We start from the raw sequence: 27,001 nt of genomic DNA on the forward strand, positions 1-27,001 counted from the left end.
TCACACCTTGGTGGTTGCAAGTGCTTATTCTGGTCAAAGGCAGTGTTGATGGACTCGGCAACCGCCTTCAGCATCTGGTCATGGCGCCAGCGATAGCGACCATCTCCAAGTGCTTTGGGACAGCTGCTGAGGATGTGCTCCAGAGTTCCTCTTCCTTGGCACAAGGGACATGCTGGAGTATTGACCTTACCCCAACAGAAGAGGTTTGACGGGCTGGGCAGGACATCATAGACAGACTGAATAAGGAATTTGATGTGGTGGGGTTCTGCCCTCCACAACTCAGGTCATGAGATCTTCCTATTAATGGCTTCTTCCCATCTGGTCCATGCGCCCTGTTTTCTCAATCCCACTGTCTGGCTTGCACGCTGTTCCTCGACCCCAGCCCTCACTTTGCGTTACACCAGGTCCTGAGTTTTCCTCAATAAATTGTTCTGCCTCCTTGGCGCTGGTGAAGCTGCAGCTCCTTCCATTCCATGTAAAGCGCAGGGTGGCCGGATATGCCAACTTGCACCTGATGTTATGGCACTGCAGAGCTTTCCTCGCTGCGGTGAACGTTTTCCTCTTCAGGACCAGCTCTCTTGACACGTCTGGGAACACTGACAGTCTGAGGTTCTCCTACAATATACCACGCTTTTCTCTCGCCAAGGCAAGCACTTTCTTCCTCGCCGAGTATCGCAGAAATCTGATAAGCACTGGTCTGGGCAGCTGGTCCATGCCTGGCCTGGGAGCAGCCATCCCGTGCGCTCTCTCCACCCAAACTCCCCATCCACATCGATGTCGAGCCCCTCATATAAAACTTTCTTCACACACACGCCTCCATGGTGCCATTTGTTCCATACATCTCCTTCAGTCCCACGAGTCTCACATTACTGTACTGTAACATTTCCACCTTTATGTCGCGGCCATCATTATCGCTCACCAACATGTCAGCTGTGTCTTCTAGCTTAGAGATTCGTACCTCCATCTCTTCCAGTCTCTCGTGTATACTGTTCACTGCGCTCTTCAGCTCCGTGGTCGTAACTTTGATGGTTGCAGTGTCTGCTGCGACACCCTGAAGTGTAGCACTCATTTTAGCTATCTCAGCAAAAATGCTCTTTGGTTCAACATCCCGTATGTCCGACTCTACTGTGGCTGTCGTATCGTCCGTTGTATGGCTGGGGCTCTTCCTGGTGGATAAGCGGCTTGCTGCCTGACCTCCCTTGGAGTGTTTGGCCATACAAGTAATTTTGATTCCAAAACTTCCACCGAGTGATTCCAATATGTACAAAAAAGCCAACTGAGGCAGATTTACAAAAGGAAAGTGGCAAATACTCGGGTGTAAAACTATTTGGTAGATAGGACGGGGAGAGGAAGATAATGCAGAACAATTTGTCTCTGAGTGGCAATCTCTGGTGGTTGTATTGCTTAACATTGTGCTAATGTAAAAGATGCATAGAAGTATGTGGGCAGTGACAGTTATGTTGTTTGACACACTAAACACTGGAAAGATGGGGCCTGAAGTGTTTGTGTTTTTTCAGTGACCACAATAGTGGATGGTGGGACAAGGGTATTCAGTTGGTTGCAACCTGGAACTGCACTGCTAAATTCCACCAAATCCAACACACAATAATTTGTTAGGTCTGAACTGTCCAGACAACAGCATGAGGAATCAGTGGAGATTTGCCTTAACAAAGTAAAACTTGTGAGAGATGTCTGCATTTATCCTTTGAAAATCCTTATGTGGGAGTTTTTGTTTATTAATCATGACATGTCTTACAATAACAAAGCAAAATGATGAAAATATAATATACAAATAAATAGTGCTTGCTCAGGTTACTGTTCCATGGATATGAGTTAATCCCCATCTTGCCCATAAAACATATTTGAAAAATAACTCAATTCGCATGGATCTTTTGCCTCTATTTTTCAAAAAGAATGAAAACATTGTGCATCTAAAATAAAGATTCTGCATGCCAAAAATGAATTTAAGGCTGTACAGATAAGAGTTTTTTTTCAACAGTGAAGTCTGTGCTTGTGATCTATATTTATACTTAATTAAATGTAAATATATGAGATTTGCTCCAGGTACAGTAACTGATGGTCTCTGCAAGTAAACAATGCAACAGTACATGCACAAATGGTTCATGCCTCATATTTGCCAGTGCAACTTGTACACAGTTGCATTGAGCATGTACATTACTTATATAACATATACAGAACATCACAACCAGTAGCCTTGGCTGTAAAAAATATTGTTTGCCTTAAGATTTTTGTAGCATTCTCTGCAAAGTTTTTGTCTCTATGTAACACTGCAGCAGAACTATATAATATAAATATAATATGCTGTAAATTGTGTGATTTGTCATTGCCTTCCAAAAACATAAAAGGGTCCCTATCAGCATTCAGATGAAGAAAGCTAGACAGATGAGTGAGATGATCCTTTCAGAGAAATTCAATAACACTATCAATCTGTCATTATTTAAATCCACAAAAGAACACATTAGCATCTTGATTGAGAATGTTTTCACATATATAACAAAATGTACAGTACAGTACAGTTTCATTAAAACTTTTAAACTGCATAAAAACCCTTGTGAAAGTAATGCAGTCGGATTATGAGATGTAGCACTCCACAACATTTAGCTCCTGAGAATAGCTTTAAGAGCGATGCAGCAATTAACTGATTTCACAATTAACCCCACTTTTGTTTCTTATGTTACTCTCTAAAAATCATAAAACTTCAAATCAAAAAGTGTTCTCAATTTATATAAATCTATACTTGTGAAATATATGCATTATAATTGTGAAACCAAGACACCATGATTTTTCCTTAGACTATAGTCGCACCATCAAAATGTATTATCATTGCATCCCTAATGAGGATGAGGCAAATTTTCCAGCCTCAGCAAAGACCATGGTGGAGATGACTAAAGGGTAGGGTCTCAACTGTACCCATGAAACAACTGTTAAAATATTTCATACAGTAGTGGTTCTCCATTTTAAATTACTTAAGGTATCATGCCAGTGCTGGCATGGAAACCACTGAGCACAACCTTTTGCATCAATGTGATGAAGCACCTCAATTTGTTAGGTATTTAATTCAATGGATTAGCCAGAGCAGACATTAACATCTGGTTATCAATGGTGTCCCAATTGAATTTGCAGGAAATATACTATATATTACAATATAAATGTACATGTACCATAAATCAATAAACAACCAAGGATCTGATTGTTGATTTCATAAAAAAGGAGGCAAAGACACACACCCCTGTCTACATCAGGATGCCAAACTGGAAATACAAATATCCTCAAAAACACATAATAACCGCTGAGCTGAGGTGGAGCACGTGAACACTTTTAGGTACCTTGGAATCACCTTCACAGAGAATCTTAGTCATCACACTTCACCACCCTGGTTTAAAAAAGCACAGAAAAGGCTCCAATTCCTACAGAAATGTAGAACACTTACATTCCAGAGCAAGATTCTGGTCAACGTTTGCAGAGGAGCCATAGAAAGCATCCTGCCTGGAAACATCACAAACTGGCATGGTTCAGCACGACCAGGACAGAAAGGCTCTACAGCAGTTGATTAAAACCACCAGAACATCACTGGTACCATCTGCAGAGCATCAGTGACATCAGTGAAGTGAGATGTCTACACGGAGCCCAGAATCACTAAAAGACAACACCCACCCAGCCACAGACTGTTCACCCTGCTGCCTTCTGGCAACACATACAGAAGTATCTGCTGACATACCACCAGACTACAGAGCAGCTTCACTCCTCAGACTGTGAGACTCCTGTTTTTTAAACCCTTGTGTTTTAAAAAAAAATGTCAGTTTACCTTGTAATATTGTAATTTACCTTGTCAAAGATCACATGGATTAGCCTCCATTCTGCATCAATAGAAATGCTAATGCCAATGTACCTAAAAACTACATGACATTTCTCATAATTTCATGCCAGTCCCTGCACTGATGCACCTATTTCATCATTACAATGTATAATGTACTGTCTGAAATGAATGTGGCAACTATTACTAACTATCAAAGAAGATACACCCCTGAACACAGTCACCTATGTAGTGGTTTTCACTGCAGCATAGGAGACTGTGTATTTATGTCTGGTGAAATTGTTAATTTCTTTGATTGGGCAGAGAACCTGTTCTAGGTTTGTGATGTGCTTTCTAAGCACATAGTTTCACAGGACATTGTTGCTGATATGTGTACAAATGTCCTTGGTGATTTCAGATGAGTTCAGTCCATGAGTTCCTGTTTGATTTGGATGAGGGTGGGGGGCTGTTGGCTGCCTCTGTTCTCTCTCCTTAGAATGTATTCGCTGAACTGTGAAGAGTCAACTCCACCACCACATGAACATGTGATCCAGAACCCGCTGTGCTGCAGTCGCTCCAACACCTGCAGTCACACAAAAGGCAAACAACAGCAACACAAGAATGAGATTTGACCAGGAGCCTTTGAGAAAGACATTAAGATTTTTTCTCCAATGGAGTGCTCAAGTCAGGAAGAGCGCCTGGACAAAGGAGGGAGCTGGTTCAACATTTAATGGCTCAATCTAAAGACATTAGATGTAGATTTTGAAAATGTTTTCTTTCTGAGGCACCACCAGTTCTTTTCACAAAACAAAATGAGTTGTGAGCTCTGCATTATTTCACTGCATCTTCAAAAATCAGAGTGATGCAGGTGGACCGCCTGAGCTACTGGAGTGCCTCAGCTCTCTATACTTTTTTCATTCCATCATAGCATTAATATTATGTAACTGTTTTACCTTAAACTAACAGCTTCGAAATTATCTTGATGGTACAGTGACTTGCACTAGGGTGATGGGTCTCTCAGTCTCTCTGCCCCCATATCGCTTGTTTCTGCACTGTCTGACTTTGGTGGGAGCATCACAGTGTGTAATGTTTTATGGTAGTATATCAAACACAGCAACAACCATCAGTGATTTCGATTAAACTGCTGTTTTTCAAAGGTCCATCCATTCTGACCACAGCTCCTAGCAGCCACCTCTACAAAGAAGGCTTTGAAAAATTAAAAAGTGTCTGAGCATTAGCCTGAGGATATGTAACTTTACTCAACTTAGGTTTAATAACCTCTGCACGGATAACCTCTGCACGGATAAACAGATTAAACAGATGAAGGTTGTCAGGAATAATTTTGAGGTAAAAGAGACATTTAATTAGCCACTATCAGTGGCATTCTGTATGAAAGTTATGTTATGCTGTTAAAACAGCAACAACACATAATTTATAGTTATGGCTCTATAAAGTGACATTTATTTTTGCTCTTCTTCTGCTGATGGTTCAGTGAGTTTTTTCTCTCTCAGAGTCTCAGCATTCATGAAGTTGACATAGACATGAGATGTAGTTTGTATGGTTGGCATGTTGTAGCATTGTCATCAGCCCCAGCTTTGCAGGCAGGCACCTTTAGATAGTATTAGAAATTTGCATATTTAATTGGTTGGTAATGAAATTGTGTACCTAATGTGTAAAAATGGTCACCATGAGCTTTTAGTAGAGCTTCACTTTGTTGAGTGGGTATGATGCATGACTGTGTTGCTCTATGGTTAGCGTGTCCTTTTGTGGTGTTTTGCTAGATCTGCCACTAGATAGGAAACATGGTCAAAGAGTTTATGAATGGTGGCCGCATATGTGAGGAAGTTCCTCTGTTCTCAGTGCCTCTTCGATAATATAATGCAAATTTCTGCTAACTGGTAGGCTGTTGCAGCTCACGGTGCATCAAAGATAGGGATATTCCAACAGTGGCCCTAACCACATGCTGACTGATAAAACAGATCCTGAGAGAGAAAAAAAAGGTCAGCCAATACTGTCTGATTAACATTGGTGCTGAAAGGTTTAACATTTTAAATCAGTGTTTTTTGTACCTGGACAGAGTTGAGATGGCAGTAGCCATTGAGTGGAAAGCGAATGATTTGCTTGGAGTCCTGGTTCCAGCTGGTGGTCAGGGAATTGGACATGATATCTTTCACCTCAGGAAAAACCTCCTCAATCACATCCCGGTGGGCGCTCACACTGATCCTCTCACCAAAATCTGGAGCCACATGTATCACAACACACTCACACTCCAGACACACCCTCCCGCATTCTCGCTTGTTCCTCCAGTGCTCCAGCTCTGCCTGTAGTGGAGCCAACTTGAAGAAACTGGCCTCTTCATACAGCAGGGAGTATTCCTGCAAACACAGACAAAAACAGAAATCATATATATTGAAACAAGGTCTGAGACACATACACATAGACAGAAGAAACAAGGGAAAAAAAGAATGTCTCATGAAATTACAAACAAGTGAAAATCTACGCATGAACACACAAAATACAGTGATGTAAGCACAAACCCCCAAATATAAACAAAGCATTGATCAATACACATGTAGATAAACAATTTATAACTGATGACCCTGTGTCAGTGTGGAGAGGACTGCAGAATGACCCCATCAACTGGCCAAGGACCATACTACACTAAAACCTGCAACACCTCGACTCCCGTGGTGATACACAAGGATCCTTTTTCTGGACTCAACGCTCAACACAATCCCAGAAGTCCTCCACTCCCAGCTCTGTGCCAGCCTCCACCAGTCTCTAAATAAGAGACACACTGACAGTAGACAGACAGCAGTCACATCCAGCACCTGGACAGTCAAGGATGTGTGCTCTTCCCAGTGCTCCTTACACCAACAACTGCACCTAAAAAGACCCATCCAAAACTGTGGAGGTTTGTGGAAAACATCTTCTTGTTGGAACCCAGCTGGATAGGGGAAGGGGACAGACACATGCTAGCAAAAGTGAGACATATGACTTATGATAAGCTACATTGCTTTATGAGTTTGTCGACCACCAAGTCCTATTTGCTGCTAGTTTTACACTGTTAAACACTGTGCTTGTTGCTTGCTTTTCTTTGTGCTCATCACAAGCTGATTCGAGCCTCTCGGTGGAATTAAAGTATTAGCATTGCCGATGTGTGAGAGTGCAATAAGCCTATAGTATCAGGCCAACATGATTACACAGCATGCTTGTTTGTTGTTTGTTGCTTGAGTGTGTCTTGCTGTTTTAGTTTCATAGTTTAATGGCTGCAGCTGAATGATAGATGTTTGTTGATTTCAGTTTTATAGACTATTGATCAATTTGCAAACATTAATACATTCTCTTATACTTCTCATAGAGAAGCAGCCAGCAATTTGTGCTGCATTACTCTCTGCAGAGGTGCCGAAGAATGCTAAGGACTTGTGGACTTTAAATGACGCCAATCTGTCCTGTGCCGAGGATGTTGCCAAGGCCTTGGAGACACTTAAAGTAGCAACTCATGTCATGTCTGAAGAGAAGACCCCTACGTTATCCATCATTGCACCGCTGCATTCTCAGCTATGCCACAGCACAGAGATCCAAGCTACAGACTTGGCAGCAACAAAAGAGATCAAAAATGCTGTGGCCATGGATCTTGGGAAGAGATGCGTGAGTGACAAGCCCTTTCCGTGCATGGCTTCAGCACTGGATCCACGCTTCAAGGCTCTACCCTTCCTGGAAGAGGATGAAAGATGGGAAAGTAAAAGATAATAAAAAACAAAATTGGCCCTTATGTTAAAAGCTCCTGTTTGTGCTGTCCTTGTATCTGGTTTTTGGTTTTGGGTTTTGATTCATGTCCTTTTTTCTATGTCTTGTTGTGTTCTGTGTTTTGTTTTTCCTTGTCTTGTGTCTCATGTTCTGATTTTTCCATGCCCTCATGTGTCCTTTAAGTTCTCCTATGTTCTCCCCTCTGGCTCCCTCTGTCTGTCTTGTTCCCTCCTGGTCTGTTCCTCTGTGCTCCTCCCCCTCATTATCACACCTGGCTTCCTTCCTCCTCTCTCCTCACCTGTTCCTCGTCATGTCATTAGTGTCTGTGTATTTAGTCTCTGTGTTCCCCTCACTCCTTGTCCGGTCATTGTTTTCTGTCTGCTCTTGTCCACGCTCTTGTCCACGCTCTTGTTCACGCTCTTGTCCACGCTCTTGTCCACGCTCTTGTCCACGCTTTTGTCCACGCTCTTGTCCACGCTCTTGTTCACGCTCTTGTCCACGCTCTTGTCCACGCTCTTGTTCACGCTTTTGTCCACGCCCTTGTCCACGCTCTTGTTCACGCTTTTGTCCACGCTCTTGTCCACGCTCTTGTCCACGCTCTTGTCCACGCTCTTGTTCACGCTTTTGTCCACGCCCTTGTCCACGCTCTTGTTCATGCTTTTGTCCACGCCCTTGTCCACGCCCTTGTCCACGCTCTTGTCCACGCTCTTGTCCACGCTTTTGTCCACGCTTTTGTCCACGCTCTTGTCCACGCTCTTGTCCACGCTCTTGTTCACACTCTTGTCCACGCTCTTGTCCACGCTCTTGTTCACACTCTTGTTCACGCTCTTGTCCACGCTCTTGTTCACACTCTTGTTCACACTCTTGTTCACGCTCTTGTCCACGCTCTTGTTCACGCTCTTGTCCACGCTCTTGTCCACGCTTTTGTCCACGCTCTTGTCCACGCTCTTGTTCACGCTTTTGTCCACGCTCTTGTCCACGCTCTTGTTCACGCTCTTGTCCACGCTTTTGTCCACGCTCTTGTCCACGCTCTTGTCCACGCTCTTGTCCATGCTCTTGTTCACGCTCCTGCTCCTGTTTCCTGTTTGGTAGGTTTTGGATTTATTTTGCAATTTTTCCATGTTTGATTTGTACTTTGACATTGATTTGAACTTTGCATTTTTGCTTTGCTACTTTGTCTCGTTCTTGGTTGCTACTTTGTTTTTCATCCCCGTCTGTCCGCTTTTGGTTTTTGTAAACAGCTTTTAAATAAAGATCGCCTTTTGTTTCCCTGATCTTGCCTCCAGTAACTGCGTTTGGGTCCACCTCCCCTTCCTTAGTCTTCTCTTTTTACCCCAACCTGACAGTAGTTGTTGTTGTTTTTGTTTTTTTTGTTTTTTTGTTTTTTTTATTTATTTCAGTTTAAGGCTGTCTGAGGACTTGAATGTAAGCTGCAAGGCCTGGAACTATGCAGTCCTAAATTTATTTACAATAAAGGACTGTTGTTAATTGTGTAAAAGATGTTGTCATTTTTCAAAATTTACGTGTATCACGATATGTATCGTATCTTAGCCTCCGTATCGGGATACGTATCGTGAGGTTGTAGGAAATACAAATCCCTAGTTAGTATATTGTATAATATAGTTGCTATGGTGATGGCAGCACGCATGGATGCAGTGGCCCCTCCAGGGATAAATTACAGCGGGTGTCCTACCTGTCCCAGACTTTCAGTATTAAAAATTTACAGCGGAGAGACTTTATTAAGAATCAGGGTAACGCAGGCTGCAAAAACTTTGACAAATGGTTGTGATTTGGACATTTTACGCCAGCACGGGATCTTATCAAAGCCAGCCAACCATAGGAGGAGAAAGTGGAAGCGGTGCAAACATAAACAAAAGAGGGGGAAGAAAGCTGGGATTCATGCTAGGCTTAAGGCTAACCCCTCCAGACCAGCAGTACCATCGCTCCTACTCTTCAATGTCCACTCACTTGACAACAAGCACAGTTGGGACAGTTGTGAAGGAGTGCTTGAATGCCGTTGCTGAGACATTATTTGGGGGGAAACAAAAAGACGAGTTGTGTGAAAAAAAATCAAACAGCAACCAGAAAATCTGAAATATTAGCAGATTATGTATTGGCACAGCTTGATCCAGCTATTCAGAGTGCCCCATGCATATCCTTGGCCACTGATGAATCTACAGATGTTACTGATAATGCCCAGCTTTTGGTGTATGTGAGATTTTTTTCACAAAAATAAGAAATAACTCTGTGAGGACCTGCTGGGTGTAACACCACTTCAGACACATACAAGAGGAGAGGACATATATGTAGCAATAAATGAGATGTTGAGAAACAGAGATATAGATCTGAAACAGGTGGTCTCAGTCACCACAGACGGTGGGAAGAGAGAGGGGGGCTGTGCCACGGATGAAAGAGGACAACCCTGACAACCCTGACAACCCCAACACAGTATTCTTCTCTGCAAGATGAGCACAAAATGGATATGGTTGCTTTTTTTGGTTGACATTACATCACACCTTACTGAGCTGAATTTAAAGCTGCAGGGCCAGAGAAATTCAGTTGCCGATTTGATGACAGCTGTTTGATCTTTCCAGAGGAAGCTGGACATTTTCAAAGAAGATCTTGAAGGAGAGTGTACACACTTCCCACAACTGCAGGAACAGACTCATGGTGAGAGAGATGTTTGTCCCTATGTTGACTTCATAAACAAACTGGAAACAGTAAAAGGATTGACACCTTCAGCCTTGGGCAGCAGCTCCTCCTGCTAATCCAGAATCCTTTCCTCATCAGAGAAGTCAGAGGATTTTCAAAGGAGGTTTTCGTTTGCACTTTGTTGTCTTCTAAAAGAGCCACTTTTTATTTATTGTTTTCTGAATATATTGACTTGTTTTTACTTAAAATAAAGGCCTTAAATTCTTTCACCTGGGAATACTTTTATTTATGGTAAAATAGCTAGCTGATTACTATACTACACTATAAGTGATGAAAATTTGATACTGTTGAAAATGTGGGGTAGGCTGTAAGACACATGTTGGACTTTTTGAGGTTCGGACCTTTTACTTAGAGAAAATGTTAGTAACTGGAACTCAGTGACTTTTAATTGAATACCCCTGCTCTAAACAGTTCCACATCGTAAATTGCTGGCCATTCTATCTGCAGAGGGATTTCACCAGAGTGATCCCTGTGGAAAAAACGGCATAGACCAGAACCAAATCACAACATAGGCTGGTCTTGCTGGTGATCAGTCACTAGCAAGACCAGCCTATGTTGTGTTTTGGTGCTGATCTATGCTGTTTTTTGTTTTTTTTTCAGCAGGGATTGTAGTTGTTGTTCACATAGCTCCTAGCGCACATGCTAAAGCTAATGCTAATGGGGCACTTGGAGGGCTACATGATGCCATCTTGTAGTAGTGGCAGGAGATTTTAACCACACAAGTTTAAAGGCTGTTTTCCCCAAGTTCAAGCAAGTTGTTGACTTTCAAACCAGAGGAGAGAATATGCTGGACCTTGTGTATACAAACTCGACATGCATACAAGGCAACACTCTGCCCCCACCTCTGCTGTTCTGATCATCTATCTGTCATGCTGGTGCCTGCTTACAAACCAAGACTGAAGCGTAGCAGGCCAGTGAAAAAACTGTGGCAACAGCAAAGCCTGGATGACTGCAGCGGTGCGCTTGCTGCTGACAGCGTGAGATGCAGCCTTCAGGGCGGGAGATACTATGACTGATCTGCTGAACCAGGTCTGCACTTTTAAAGGGAATCAATGCTGCGCTCACCCATTCAAATGATCAGAATCAGGTGTTCTAATCACTTGGCCTGGCCCCAGGTGTATAAATTCAAGCACTCAGGCATGCAGACTGTGAAACAAGACATTTGTGAAAGAATGGGCCGCTCTCAGGAGCTCAGTGAATTCCAGCGTGGAACTGTCATAGGATGCCACTTGTGCAACAAATCCAGTCGTGAAATTTCCTCGCTCCTAAATATTCCACAGTCAACTGTCAGCTCTATTATAACAAAATGGAAGCGTTTGGGAACAACAGCAACTCAGCCACAAAGTGGTAGGCCACGTAAAGTGACGGAGAGGGGTCAGCGGATGCTGAAGCGCATAGTGCAAAGAGGTCGCCGACTTTCTGCACAGTCAATTGCTAGAGAGCTACAAACTTCATGTGACCTTCAGATTAGCCCAAGTACAGTACGCAGAGAGCTTCATGGAATGGGTTTCCATGGCCGAGCAGCTGCAGCCAAGCCACACATCACCAAGTGCAATGCAAGGCGTCGGATGCAATGGTGTAAAGCACGCCGTCACTGGCCTCTAGAGCAGTGGAGACGCGTTCTCTGGAGTGATGAATCACGCTTTTCCATCTGGCAATCTGATGGACGAGTCTGGGTTTGGAGGTTGCCAGGAGAACGGTACATTTCAGATTGCATTGTGCCAACTGTGAAATTTGGTGGAGGAGGAATTATGGTATGGGGTTGTTTTTCAGGAGCTGGGCTTGGCCCCTTAGTTCCAGTGAAAGGAACATTGAATGCTTCAGGATACCAAAACATTTTGGACAATTCCATGCTCCCAACCTTGTGGGAACAGTTTGGAGCGGGCCCCTTCCTCTTCCAACATGACTGTGCACCAGTGCACAAAGCAAGGTCCATAAAGACGTGGATGACAGAGTCTGGTGTGGATGAACTTGACTGGCCTGCACAGAGTCCTGACCTGAACCCGATAGAACACCTTTGGGATGAATTAGAGCGGAGACTGAGAGCCAGGCCTTCTCGACCAACATCAGTGTGTGACCTCACCAATGCGCTTTTGGAAGAATGGTCAAAAATTCCTATAAACACTCTCCTCAACCTTGTGGACAGTCTTCCCAGAAGAGTTGAAGCTGTAATAGCTGCAAAAGGTGGACCGACATCATATTGAATTCTATGAGTTAGGAATGGGATGGCACTTCAGTTCATAGAATGAGTAAAGGCAGGTGAGCGAATACTTTTGGTAATATAGTGTATATATATATATATATATATATATATATATATATATATATATATATATATATATATATATATATATATATATATATATATATATATATATATATATATATATATATATTTGTTTGTTAGTTTTGTGTTTCAGTTTTGTGCGTTTCTTTCTTTCTTGGTTGTTTAGTGCTGTCGATGCACTTTTTGATTTTGATTTGAGAACTGGCACCTCAGCGCAACTCGCCTCGCCTCCGCTCGCTTAGCAGTACTGGTCGTCATAGCAACATAGCAACACGCGGCATGGTAGACACCAGATCTCACCAATCGGTAGAGAGCAGATCAGACCCATCAGCGGGCCAGGTGCCAGGTACATTTCACACCTTTACCGTTGGTGTGGGGGCCCTGTGCACCTGCATAGTCCACATATAGCAAGAATTAGCTCTGGTAACTACACTACCATTCAAAGGCTGAACACATTCTCATTCAACGGTTTTTCTTCATTATTATTTTCTACATTATAGATCAATAAAAAAACAAAGCAGATTATGATTTTTTTTTAATTCATAGTAGCCACTTTTGGCTTTTATGACACACTCTTGGCATTCTCTCAATCAGATTCATGAGGTAGACACCTGGAATGCTTTTCAACAAACAGGTGTGCCTTGTCAAGTGTTAATTTGAGGAATTTCATGCCTTCTTAATGTGTCTGAGGCCATCAGTTGTGTTGTGCAGAGCTCAGGTTGGCACACAGTTCAATACAGTGTATAACCCTATTCAACTACTTTTAGTAGCCATAATATGGCAAGAACCACTCAGTTAAGTAAAGAGAAATGAAAGCCCATCATTGCTCTAAGAAATGAAGGTTAGTCAATCCAGAAAATATCAAGAACTTGAATGTATCCTCAAGAGCAGTTGTGAAAACCTCATGAGTTTGTTTCCATGACAATTTCCATTCCATAGAAAATTATGGAGAGAGAAATAGATTGCAGAAGCAATTTTGGTTGTGGCTTTTGGTAGCCCCAAAAAGTTGTACAAATACTTTTCCTCAAACAAAAACATGCTATCAGACTTATTTGAAAGACATAATGATCAAAAAAATAATATATACATGCTTAATGCTTTTAGGTGCTGTCAAATCATCGCAATTAATTAAGGAATAAGAATGTTAGATAATTACATTTTCTTTAAAGCAACATTATGCAGAAATTGGCATTTTGCACAATTTGGTGCCCCCCACAGTTTCTGAGTGCAACACCACTGTCATAAGAACTGTACAAACCCCATGCAGGTCTGCAACAGTTTGTCAGATTAAAACTCATTACATCATAACAATGTTATGTCATGAAATCGTCTTGAATCATGTATGTCTGTAAAAGACCAACCAGCCAGTGAGGCTGCTTAATGCAGGATCATTTTCTGGGTTTTTTTAAGTTGATGCATGGCAATCTAATCTTATGTATAGTGTAATAAAATTACTGAGTTCATTTTCAGTGCTAAATATAATGTAAAAAAATATAATATTCAACAAGTAATATTAAATGTGGTAGTATCTTGTAAATTCGGACTAAAACAATGCAGATTGAATTTTACTGTATAAATAATAAGTGTAGTTTATTGAAAAAGTTAAAATGTGTAGAATGTATATAGAATATAGTATATAACTATATAGAAAGTTATCACAGTAAAGAACACAATGTAACAAAATCATGTTAGTCAGTTCAAAGTTTTCTGCCCTTTAGCATGGTTTAATGGTAATAGGGACACTATACAAAGCCTATGTAATTGGTATTTTAACTCAAGGGTATCTGGTTTTGATAACAATCAAAATCTTTAATTTGTTAAATAGTTTCCATGTGATTTGGGACTATTCAGAGACACTGCAGTGATAAACTTTAGTAGTACCTGATTAAAGCTCTAGACAGACACTCACTTTGAAGTCATCAGGGATGAGGAGTTTTGAGGTGCGGAGGAAGTTTAGTATGTAGCGGAACATAGGGCCATCGCGATCAATGAAGTAGTGCTGCTTTAGACAGTCCAGCACTATGGGCTCCGTTCCATCAAAGAGACGACTGATTCTGCCAGAAACAAGAAAGACAAATAGAGGCCTTTTCATTAAAAACCTAACAAATATCTGTGGTCCACAGATATTCTAAATAATACTGCAGCACCTTAATGTTCAGAGCCTGTTGACTGATTGAAACAAGTATAACTAGACCACCATTAGAATTGATTTCTCTTTCTTTCTCTCTAAGCCCAACTATCTAATTTATAATTTGAGACTCTTTCGGATGGTCACTAAAGCATCTCTACTATGAGAAGTGGAAACTGCTAACAGTACTAGCTTCCCAGTTTACTGTACAGGGTGTTGCTTCTCCTCTAGTATGGAGAGGAGGACAGATTACTCCATCAATATGGTAAAATTGATAACTGTGAACCTATGCCTCAAAGAGAAGGTCCAAACTACTTTTTTGAAATTGAGGACGTCCTGTCTGAATACATTGGTGGTAGCCTGCACACAAGGTAGTGTTGTGATTTTTCCACATTTTCCCACATTTATTTTGGTCAATTACCTATTCCTGTCAGGTTTCTTAACTTTGTGGTAGCCTGCCCCACCCTAATGATGCTTGCAAAACTGCTGGCAATCATGGATAATGTCTCTCACCCCCTCCACAAAATTCTGGACAAGCTTAAGAGCAGCTTCAGCAACAGACTAATTCAACCGTGCTCCCTAAAGGAACAGCACAGGAATTGTTCCTTCCTGGTGCTATCAGACTTTATAACCCTCATACCACAACAGTCAAATACTTTAAATTATTACAAATGTAAATACTGCACTTTATCATCTGGCACAGAGTAAATGTTCCACTTACCTCAGTATTTTCTTTTATTTAATAGCTACTTAAACATTTTATTTTATGTTGTACTTTATTATTTCTATATTTGCCCTTGTATTTTGATTGTATTTGTTCTTGAATTAACTGCTGCGATGATAACCTAGTTTCCCTTTGGGGATTAATAAAGCTATCTATCTAATGTTTTTCACCTGTGTCTCATTGTCTTCCTCTCTGACCTCTGACTGTATTTAGTCTGTAGGTAGATCTAATTTCTGTCATTTGTCATTTCCTTAGTCCTTGCTTGAACCGAAAGGTGTTCCCGTCCACCATCTTGCAGGCCCTCCCAATGCTCTTATTTGTGCTCTGAGGAGTGAGGAACAATCTCTGAGAAGCAATAAGCTAAGACACATGAGAGCTGCCTTCACAGAAGTTTCTTAACTGGCCGACCAATCCCTTACTTATTGATTGAAGGTTGCAGCAGATCAGACGTATCTGATACATCACTGGAGTATCACACTGGAGTTAAGAAAGATAATAGATTTAGCTCAAATGTATCAACATCAAGGTTTAGACTTAAAGTTAAAAGGTGTGAGCCTGATTGGAGGTGAACAAATGGACCAAAAACAACTTTATAATTGATCAGAAACTTTTCATGGTCTCTTTTAAATACCTGAGGCTGATAATTCCTGAGCACTGGGTTTGATGTGTTACATTATTTCAGATTTTGCTGAAATATTTAGCCAAAAAATGATTTCACATTCAGAATATCAATGAATATGGAGGCAAATAATGAATACATGTATAAACATATTCTGTGAGTTAAAATGTTTCCTGTGCCTCTGAGCAGACACAGTATACAGTGTAAATACATAGTACACAGGATGAATACACAGTACACAGTATGAATACACAATTACTGCACAGTTGTTTCTTAAACCGGTAACAGATTATTATCACGGTTGTGATGACAGGTCCTGTACATCCATGGACACAGCAGGATATCTGTGGATTGAGCGGTCTGGGTCATAAAACTAAACACTGATATCAGATGGTGCCCTCCCTACCATGCCCACTGACACCCTGGATGGTCAGTTACTTTGTATAGTAAGGTCACTCACCACACAACCCCAGTTATTCTCACCAGCTAATTGGCCACAACCCCCACATAGTTTGGTCCACAGGCAAGTCAGGGGGTGGGGAGCAGATTGTGAGCATTGCTGTTTCCTTGACAAGATCAATGACTCTGAAGACCAATGAGTCAGTTTCTCCTTTCTCCAGTTTCTGTTTACTTTGCTCGGGTCATGGTTTCACCTGAACCTCCCGCCTCTGAAGATTACCCACCTGATCTATCAAACATGCCTTCCTGTTACATGAATCCTCAACAATCTAAGGCCACTTCCCTTCCTGATGATGGTGCCATAGCCATGCTGAGATGCAGGCAATGAAAGATGGCACTGATTTAGCTTCAGCAGCAGGTATTATCTAGATGTCTTCCATCCGAGCCGATACTGGTTTCTAAGACCCTGCATTGACTACAGAGGTCTCAACCAAATCACCATCAAAAGCAGGTACCCCCACCCTTTAATTTCTTCTGTTTTTTCTTCAATAACATTAATAACTGGCTGACCCCTCCCAATCAGAAGGAGGTCCAATTCTTCCTGGCATTTGCAATTTTGTATTAAGTTGTTCAATTCCATAGCTGCCCCTTTGCATGTTCCAAATTCATCCAGGTCCTAGTTCTCCTGGAGCCCACAGGCTAAGACTGCCTTCCAGAGGCTGAAACAAAGTTGCAAAAACGCACCTGTTGTCATCTTGCCAGACCCTTTTGACCAGTTGAATCTCAATTACTCTGATGTAGGGATTGGCACCATCTTGTCCCAGAGGTAAGTGAATGACAACTAATGCATCCCCTGTGCTCTTCTGTTCAGAAACTCTCCCCTGCAAAGAAAAATTATGATACTGGCACTTTGCCAAAGAAACAAGTTCTGCACCATGTTTTTCAGCTCTATGATTTCCCTAGGGATGTCCCATCTGACCAGGGGCCACAGTCAGCCTGTCCTCTGGCCATTATCCCCACAATGACTGACCCAGAGTGTAACTGGAAGGATGGTACATTTCAGTGTACATATCAGCTTCTGCAGTTATCCTCCATGGAATACGAGAACAGTGTCCTCTCTGTGCTCACTCTATGCCGTTGGTGCCACCGGACACGGACCCGAGCCTGGCAAATCCTCATGAGAAGCTTTGAGACCCACGAAAAGGCTGTGGATTGCAGCCAGACTCCTGCCCCATACTACCAGAGTGGCAAGAGGGTGTGGCTATCCACCCGAGACCTCCCTCTGCATGTTAATCCCATAAAGTGGCTTCTCGCTTCATTAGTATAATGGTGTCCAAGGTCATTAACCTTGTGGCTGTCAAATTAACACTGTAAGACCCAAATATAGAAAAACCTAAAAAAAAATAATATTTTTTTAACCCTGTTGTTGTTGTAGGAGGCCTCTGATGCAGAACTGAAAGAGTTTTTTTATGTTTATGTACATTTTTATATAATTGTTGTGATATTGCATCATTGGGCTTAGTTGGGAGCAGAATTTCTGTATTTGTAGTCACATTCTCTGAACAGCAATTCAGAAATACTAAGGGTTCATTTGCAGGGTTGATTGCATACTTAGCCCCATAAAGGTATATTACATTAATAATAATCGCACATTATTCATATTTTTATGAAGAAAAAAGAAATGATTAAAAAAACTACTAAACAGCATTTTCTAGTGACTTCTTCATTCTGTTTTTTTCCTTTTCATGGCTGCCTTTCATTCATAGTGGACGTCCCAAAAACAGTTCTTGTTCTCTGTAAGGGTGAACATCACACTTGCTGCATTGCGTGTTAGTATATCCTTTAATGCAGTGTCTGCAGCGTCCTGTCCCTGTCTACACTGGGAAATGTGCAACTAGGTCCTTGCATAAATCCAATGGGAGGTGTGCACTTCTCTTGGATGGTCTCTTCTGAGCATTCAGAGGGCTTCCTGATGTCACTGTTGCTGGGCTCTCTTTGCCTGAAGATGGTCACCTTCTCTTTGGAGTTTGGAGCGCCATGTTCACCAGGATGAGAGAGGATGCTAGCTGTGCCTGAAACTGTCTCTTGGTCATTGTCTCTTTGCTAGACATCTTGAGAGAGGATGATGGCGTGCCAGAAGATGTACATGTACCAGCAACAGGATTTGATGGGGAACTTATATTTGGCTGTAAATGAGTCCAACAAATCCACATCTCCCATGTACTTGTTGCTGGCACCAACAATGTAAGGCCTCTCAACTTCAATGTAGGTTCGGCTGGCTTTGTCCTAGCCTTGAATCCTCTGCACAGATCAGGTCTAGCAAAGGATAACACAAGTGTGATGACAGCACAGATGTTGTGATTCCCCTCCACTCTGACATCATCGCTTCCTCTGACCTTTTTCTTCAAGCTCCTGCCTGGCTATTCCCACGTAATGAATTCCCCAATGTTTTCCAGGCAGACAATACTGATAGTGTGATTACCCGCAGAGAACAACGGTGACGGTCACGCAGGTGGGGAGAGAGCCAGTGAAGCTGCACGAGCCGGTGAAAGGGAATCAGCACATACATGAGGAGTGAGAAAGAACATAAAACAATGAGCTGATTGTCATACCGCGGTGAGGGATGTCCTGTGGTTGGGTTTTGTGTCTTGTGAAATTCATGTCTTATTTTGAAAAGCAACTCTCCTCTCTTTTCAGATCACTTGCCCTTCCTCTTGTGTCACTGGTCTGGCGTCTCCCCTGATTCCTGATTGTTTCCACCTGTGCTCCCTCCCCTCATGTGTATAAAGTCTTGTCCGCGTTGCCAGAGTATTTCGTTCGTCTCATCGAGTACATCCAGCTCTGTTCACAGTCTTGGCCATCGCCATAGTTAAGTGTTGTCAAGTTTAATTTTCTGTTTAGGTTCCTCTTGAGAAGACTGATTTTGAGTTCATAATTTTGTGGTTAGAAATTTTGCTTCAGTTAGATTTTCATAGCGTTTGTTTTCCCTCCGCTTGGAGCATTTTCTGTTGTAAATTTGTATATAGAATAGAGTAGTTAATTTTCATAGCCTGTGTGCCTTCCTTCTGAGTGAATTTCTGTTTGTTAAATTTTCATAGATTTAGACTTTTTAGAACAGTGTAGCCTTGTCCTCCTTCGAGGGTGCTTTTCGTTATTTTGTGTTTGTCTTTCCTCGTCTTGTCCTCCAGACTTGAAGATTTTCATAGCCTGTTTTGTCATTCTGTCTGAAGATCTGCTACTCAGAAAATAAAACCTGTCATTACTGCTGCCTATCTGCATCTGAGTCCTCTTTTTCTGCCCAAGTCTGACACTGATGAGACATGCCAAATGGTGGCACGCTACTGTCAAACAGCATGGCCACAGACACAGATTGAGTTCAGGGATTGCACCCTATTGGCAAGTCAGAGCAGAGCTGTATCTCGCTGGAGACACTGTGATGAAAGGGGAGAGAATAGTCATGCTTCAGACACTCAGAGGGGAAATATTTCACAAACTCCATGTAGGTCACCAAGGGATCTCCAAATGCTGTGTCAGAGCTCAGGCATCTTTATGGTGGCCAGGTATCTCTGCACAAATTTGAATTGAGTTGCTGTGAAGGAGGCTTTTGCTCATCATGGATATCCAGAGACTGTTGTATCCAACAATGGGCCACAGTTTTCTTCAGAGACATTCAGAACATTTGCAAAAGAAACCACATGACACGAGCAGCACTTGCTACCCATAAGCTAATGGCGAGGCTGAACGTGCAGTGCAGACAGTCAAGTATCTGAGCACTTTAGTATGCAGAGCCACACCATTAAAACATGGATACTCACCTGCACAGTTACTAATGGGAAGAAACCTGCACACATCCCTTCGTCAGGTCACTCAAAATGGCCTGACTTAAAGGCTTTTTGCAGGAAGGTTGAGGAAGGAAGGCATAAGGAAGCAACACACTATAAACTTTGCACAGAGAAAGTTCCTGGGACTGTTCTAGGGACTGCGAACATGCCAAGGTCATACTTAATAGAAACTGACAAGGGCATTCTAAGGAGAAACAAAATCCACCTAAGAGCCACTGGGAACTCCTTTGAAGCCACCACCAAGTCAGGCAGACTTTCCAAGGCTCCTGAGTTCCAGAGAAAGGTGTTGTGATGAAAAATGTTAGCATAAGAATGTTTAGAATTTGATGAGTTGATGTCAGAAAAGAGCTGACAAAGGTTTGATAAAAGAAAAGGTTTGAAATGAGTTTAATATTCTGATAACAGTATACAGACTTGTTCTGAAAAAAAGATGTTGTTTAGCTAAAAGGAGATGGTGTAGCACTAGACTACACTACCCATAAGTCTATGCATTGGTATATGCATTAAGTTTCGGTTTCACTTAGTAAACGAGTTGAGGTGAGATTACTTCGGCGCCCAGTCTCTTCATTATACATTCATCTCCATTTTTTTTTTCTCTCTTCAGTTTGATGTTCTTTCCACTAAAGAGGTTGAGGAGCATAAAGAGGTTAAGGCTAAATATTGTTATTATGAATATGGGGATAAGGCGACCAAACTTTTGGCCCATCAGCTTCGACAGGCTTCCTCCTCTCAGCAGATTCCACAAATTCATACTCCTTCTGATGTCACAACCGATCCAACCGAAAAAATTAATGATCAGTTTAAACAGTTTCCCTCCTCTTTCCCTCTGAGGTTGGGTCTGATCTGTCCGCCCTGGATAGTTTTTTTGGCTCACTGGAGTTGGTTAGGGTAGATGCTGATACTGCCGAGTGGTTAGAGGGGCCAATCACCATAGATGACCTTAAATGGCCAACATTTTCTATGCGGTTTGGAAAATGTCCAGGCCAGATGGCTTTCCGACCTTTTTTGACAAATTGGCACCAATTTTGATCGAAATGTTCAATGAATCTCTTATTATTTCTAAAATACCTCAGACCCTAAATCAGGCCTCCATATCCACCCATCCATCCATTTTCACCCGCTTATCCGGGACCGGGTCCCTTGTATCCGGCATCTTATTCTTTCGGTCATGACCCAAAGTTCATGACCATAGGTGAGGGTAGGAACGTAGATTGACCGGTAAATCACAAGCTTCACCTTTCGACTCAGCTCTCACTTCACCATGACAGACCCTATACAACAACCGCATTACTGCGGCCGCAGCACCAATCCGCCTGTCAATCTCACACTCCATCCTTCCCTCACTCGTGAACAAGACCCCAAGATACTGAAACTCCTCCAGGAGGCAGTAGCTCTCCCCCAACCCAGAGGGGGCAAGCCACCTTTTTCCTCTATATCATTACTCTTAAAAAAGAATAAGTACCCTCTGTCCTGCTCAAGTTACCATCTAATTAGTCTTTTATCTGTAGATGTAAAACTTCTGTCCAAATTATTAGCTCTGTGACTGGAATCAGATTTGCCTTTGATAATCTCTCCTGATCAGACAGGTTTTGTCCAGAACAGACATTGGTTCTTTAGTCTCAGACGACTTATTAATGTTGTTTATAATCCTTCTACGTCAATGAGGCCAGAAGCCGTAATCTCATTAGATGCGGAGAAGGCTTTAGACAGAGTGGAGTGGAATTACCTTTTTTACGCTTTGGAGAGATTTGGTTTTGGCCAGGAGTTCATTTCTTGGATTAAGTTGCTCTATTCATCCCCTGTGGCTTCAGTCAGAACTAATGACACCCATTCAGATTATTTCCCTTTGCACCGCTCCACTCGTCAGGGCTGCCCTCTGAGTCCTCTTCTATTTGCTGTTGCTATTGAACCTCTGGCTATTGCACTTCGTTCAGAGCCACACATTACTGGAATAACAAGATATGGTCTTGAACAGAAGGTTTCCCTCTATGCCAATGATTTATTACTATACGTATGTGTCCAATCTCTCTGTTTCAGTTCCAGCTGCTCTTGACATCCTTAGTTCATTTAGTCAAATTTCAGGCTATAAACAAAATCTGGACAAGAGTGAGCTGTTTCCTTTAAATAAAGGTGCCCAAGATGCTGCTCAGGGTTTCCCATACAAAATGGTTCCATTTGGCTTTAAATACCTTGGTATCCAGATTAGAGACCGATTTGAAGATTGGTTTGATTATAATTTTGCCCCTTTGTTAGATCAGATACGGAAGGACTTTGAACGGTGGTCACTGTTGCCTCCTTCCCTCGTGGCCAGGGTTAAATCGGTTAAGATGAACATCCTCCCCAAATTGTCTTACCTCTTCCAATACATACCTGTCTTTCTCCCTCAGTCTTTTTTTCACAAATCAGACAAATCAATCACTGAGTTTATATGGAACAGGAAGGTCCCTCGTTTGCAAAAGGAGCTGTTGCAGAGACCTAAGACCATTGGGGGCTTGGCCCTTCCTAACTTGAGGTTTTATTACTGGGCTTCCATCCTTAGAGTAATTCAGCTTTGGATTTCTCTGGAGGGGGCACCAGTTCCTCCTACATGGCTGAGTATGGACATGTTTTCAGCCGAACAGCTAAACAGCTTTCAGCTTCATTGACTGCTCTCATCCACACTCCTCCTAGCTTTACTCTCTCCCTTTTTTGTAATAATATCTTGGTTCAATCCATTTTTAAAATTTGGAAGCAATTTCAATGCTATTTTGGTCTACAGACCTTCTCTTTCCTAGCACCTTTATCAGCTAACCCTGTTTTTCATCCTTCCTTAATTGATGGGTTTTTTTCTTTGTGGTCTGACTACGGCATGAAGGCATTTAGCCATTTGTATATTGCTGGTACATTTGCATCCTTCCAACAACTCTCCAAGAAATTCTATTTGCCTAGGCAACTTTTTTTTTTTATATATACGTATCTTCATGTTCGTAGTTTCATCCGTAATCTTGACTCCTTTTTAATCTCATTTCCTACCATTAAGGCTGCTATTTCATGTCTATATAACCTTATTTATTCTTTGCAGCTAACCTTGCAGCATAAAATTAAAACCCAAAGGGAAGAGGATCTAGGGGAGGAGATCTCGGAGGAGCTGTGGGATGCCATTTTGCATCGGGTTGGGTTGCACTGGGTTCACTCCTCATCTATTTGTGCTAGACACGGTCTGACCCAGTGCAAAATCCTACATCATACCCATCTCAGTCGAGTTCGGCTTTCCAAAATCAATAATGATGTTGATCACATGTGCATCAGATGCCATCAGGCTCCAGCTACCCATGTCCATATGTTTTGGTCTTGCCCTTCACTACTTAATTTTTGGACGCAGATATTTAACTCTATTTCTGTTTGTACAGGGGTTAAATTTGATCCAACAGCATGCACCGCTTTGTTTGGGGTTTTACCTCCTACTTTGCAGCTTCCTAATTATAAAGCTGACTTTGTAGCCTTTGTCTCCTTATTGGCTAGACGTTTGATTTTATTGAGGTGGTAGTCTCCTGCGCCGCCTTCTCACTCGTATTGGATCAGGGACATCCTTCAGTCTGTGAAGCTGGAGAAAGTTAGGTGCTCGATACATGGTTCTCTTGCAAAAATAGACCCCAAGTTTAATAAAACTTGGGGTCCATTTTTTGCACATGTTGAGGGATTGATTTTTGTGGCTATTCCAGAGTAGCCACCCTGACTGTCCACAAATTGTGAGTTTTTTCTTGTGTGAATTTGTAGCATGCCGGGATGTTTTGTTTTTTTGTTTTTTTTTTATCTCTATTTAAGTGAACATATTGGACTTTTATTTAGCGGTGGGTGACCATTTTGTGTTGTTGTTGCTTGACACTGTTTTGACTCTCAAAATGTCACCTCTTGATTGTGTTATGTCATTGAAAAATCAATAAACAAATGTTTTAAAAAAAAAAGAAAACCTCACTGCCTCACCTGGACCCCTGCACGCCCCTCTCCTTTTTTCCTGCCCCCCTCTCCCCCATTCACACACCCCACCCCCACACCAATACTGTCCCTGTCACCACCAATTTGTGTGGTCCCCATTTTGGTAGTTTCTAAACATTTTTTGTGGTGGAAACCCTTAGTGGTTTCTCTCTCTCTCTCTCTCTCTCTCTCTCTCTCTCTCTCTGCAAGCTGCAGATGTATGCTAGCCTATATTACAATGCTAAATATTATGTTCTGTACTGTGTGAGTGAAAGACAGAAAGTAGTAATTTTTACACTGAAAAGCAGGTATGAGCACTGCTTGGCAAATATTACAATTTCCTGTCCTGCCTTTGTTAAACCAAGGGGGTTTATCCCTTGTTCTAAGGAAGCCATCTATTTGGCAAACTGAGTAGACATGAAAATGTCAATCACACCTAGAGGAATAGTCAGATTGTCTGCCCACACATACACATTACGGTGGTTATGTGTTCAATTGTCCATTACTTTCTGTCATGTAAAAAAAATATATTTTACCTAGCTGTAACTTAGTTTGATTATGTTTAAAACCAGGTAAAGACAAGGAATTAGTTTGTGGTTTGGCTATCTTAAAATGTGAAACGTGAATTTAGACATTATTTTCATTTGACATGCCAGTATTAAACTGAATCCTGTATTTTTTTCTTTTGCAGCCCAATTGATATTCACCTACCTGTGGATGTTAACATGCCGAAAACCAATCGTACAAAGAGAGAGCAAAAATGTCAGGCAATGCGCCGTGCACGTGATGCTGAGTCAGCCGAAACCTGAGATGCCCACCGGGCCAGAAATGCTGTTCTCCAGTCAAGGCTCCTTGCAGCTGAAACTGAAAACCAGCTAAGTTGGCGACTGGCCAGCGACGCTGCACTCCACTCAAGGCCCTGTGCAGCTGAAACTGAAAACCAGCGAAGCTGTCGACTGGGTTGCGACGTTGCCTGTCGTGAAAGGCTTCGAGATGCTGAAACACCTGAAGTGTGAGCAGCGCGCCAGATGCATGACCATGAACAACACAACGGCCACAGATGGGAGGAGACACCTCAACAGCAAGAGGAACGATGGGCAAGAGATGCCCTGTGCAATCAGGAAACTCATTGTGCACGTGTGGAACAGGCACGTAAAAACAATCACAACCTCGCTCGGTTTGATGATGCAAACTTCTTCCAAGAGAAGCTGTATGGTAAGTACACACACACTTAGTAAGACCTCACTGTCTGAGTGTCCAACATGTTCACACTGCAATGCCTATGTATGGAAAGAGAGGAATGGATTCTGTTGCATGTCTGGAAAAGTAGACCTCACATACAATCCCACAAATCCCAAGCCCGGCTCAATCCCACCACAGCCACCAAATGCTATCAAGGACCTCTTCATTAATCAAAACTTTGTAGCAAGTAGCAAAACAATACAATAATTAATTGGCTATGGCAAGTATTGGCATTAGAGAAGTTGCTATTCCTGGTTTCAACCCAGGCGTACGAATACAAGGGAAAGTTTATCATTACATTGCCAGTCCCATTCCTGAACAGGGTCAAGTGCCCCTCTATGCTCAGATCTACTTCCATGATCCAGCCCATGAAGTGGAATTCCGCTGCAATCATGCCTCAAACAGTAGGCTAAATGAAGAATTCTTGCTGAGAGCACAAGAGGCCATTCACAAGTGCAATCCATATGTGCAACAATTTAAGTCAGCAATTGAGTATGTGACCCAAAATGATACTGCCAATGAGCTTAGAATTGCTCAGCTCACACTCGACGTCGTAACCTTCATCGCATAACTGTGAATCTTCCATCACTGCACAGCGATGTTGCTGTCATTTCTCCAGGAACAAGTCCTACTGAGCAATTTGGGAAAGTGGCAGTCACTCTTCACCTCAGAGGAGGACAACACCTTCAAACAATCAGCGGCATTCATCCAGCATATGACCAACTATCATATGTGCTTCTTCTACCAAAGGGGTCCCAAGGATACCACACTGAACTGAGAGTTGTCACCCCAACATGCTTTTACCATTTCCATCTGCAAGTGGGAAACACTGCTAATCATTTCAATTTACTGCTCCGTGGTGGAAGACTAACATAACAGTATGTATGTGACATGATGGCAAAAATTGAGTCACAACGTCTCAACTGGATTCGCCACAATCTGAAATCGATCAAGGCAGAAAAGTACAAAGTCATTGTTGTTGCCCTGAGTAGTGACACTGAGATAATCCCAGGATGCCTACCCATCCTGCCACCCACAATTTCTGGATCACCAAAATGGTAAGCCAGAGAATTCCAAGACGCCATGGCCTTGGTTAGAGTCAAACTGGCCTGAAATAAAAGGACCAATTTTTGAGAGTCAACAGACCCACCAAAGACCAGACATCATTGCCAGAGTCTTCCACTTGAAGGTGGAGGCTCTAGGACATGTGGACGCGTTTGTGATGGTGACAGAAACTCAGAAGAGGCATCTTCCTCATACACATATGAGATTCTGGACAAAGAAACAAATCCGGAATTTCATTGCATTGTCACATCACACATGATTCATGGACCATGTGGACAATGGAATTGTGACAGTCCATGCATGGTTGACAGAAAGTGCTCCAAAGACTACCCCAAACAATTGAGGCAAGACACGTGCTTCACAGACAACTCTTACCCACTGTATAGAAGACGAGTTGAAGATGCGCCTGGCTCTCCCATGTCAAAGACGATCAGAGGGGGCCTTAATGTGTCTCTAAATAATGCG

The 27,001-nt window shown here is 42.3% G+C and overlaps 1 protein-coding gene across 5 annotated transcripts in view; it reads right to left on the minus strand.

Moving 5' to 3' along the window:
- Window positions 1-3,696: 3,696 nt before the first annotated feature.
- LOC119027990 overlaps window positions 3,697-27,001 on the minus strand; it is a 31,548-nt gene continuing 8,243 nt past the window's right edge. For 2 of the 5 annotated variants that reach the window (XM_037113440.1, XM_037113439.1), the window contains 3 exons: window positions 14,473-14,617; window positions 5,884-6,189; window positions 3,697-4,397 (listed from right to left, as the gene is read on the minus strand). In XM_037113440.1, coding sequence (XP_036969335.1) covers window positions 4,239-4,397; window positions 5,884-6,189; window positions 14,473-14,617 — 610 coding nt within the window. In that variant the 3' untranslated portion in view covers window positions 3,697-4,238. Of the gene's footprint in view, window positions 4,398-5,883; window positions 6,190-14,444; window positions 14,618-27,001 lie in introns of those variants that run through there. The other 3 variants (XR_005077538.1, XM_037113441.1, XM_037113442.1) reach the window with 3 other exon arrangements.

The sequence above is a fragment of the Acanthopagrus latus genome, chromosome 11 (genome assembly GCF_904848185.1).
Source record: "Acanthopagrus latus isolate v.2019 chromosome 11, fAcaLat1.1, whole genome shotgun sequence".
Classification (NCBI taxonomy): domain Eukaryota; kingdom Metazoa; phylum Chordata; class Actinopteri; order Spariformes; family Sparidae; genus Acanthopagrus; species Acanthopagrus latus.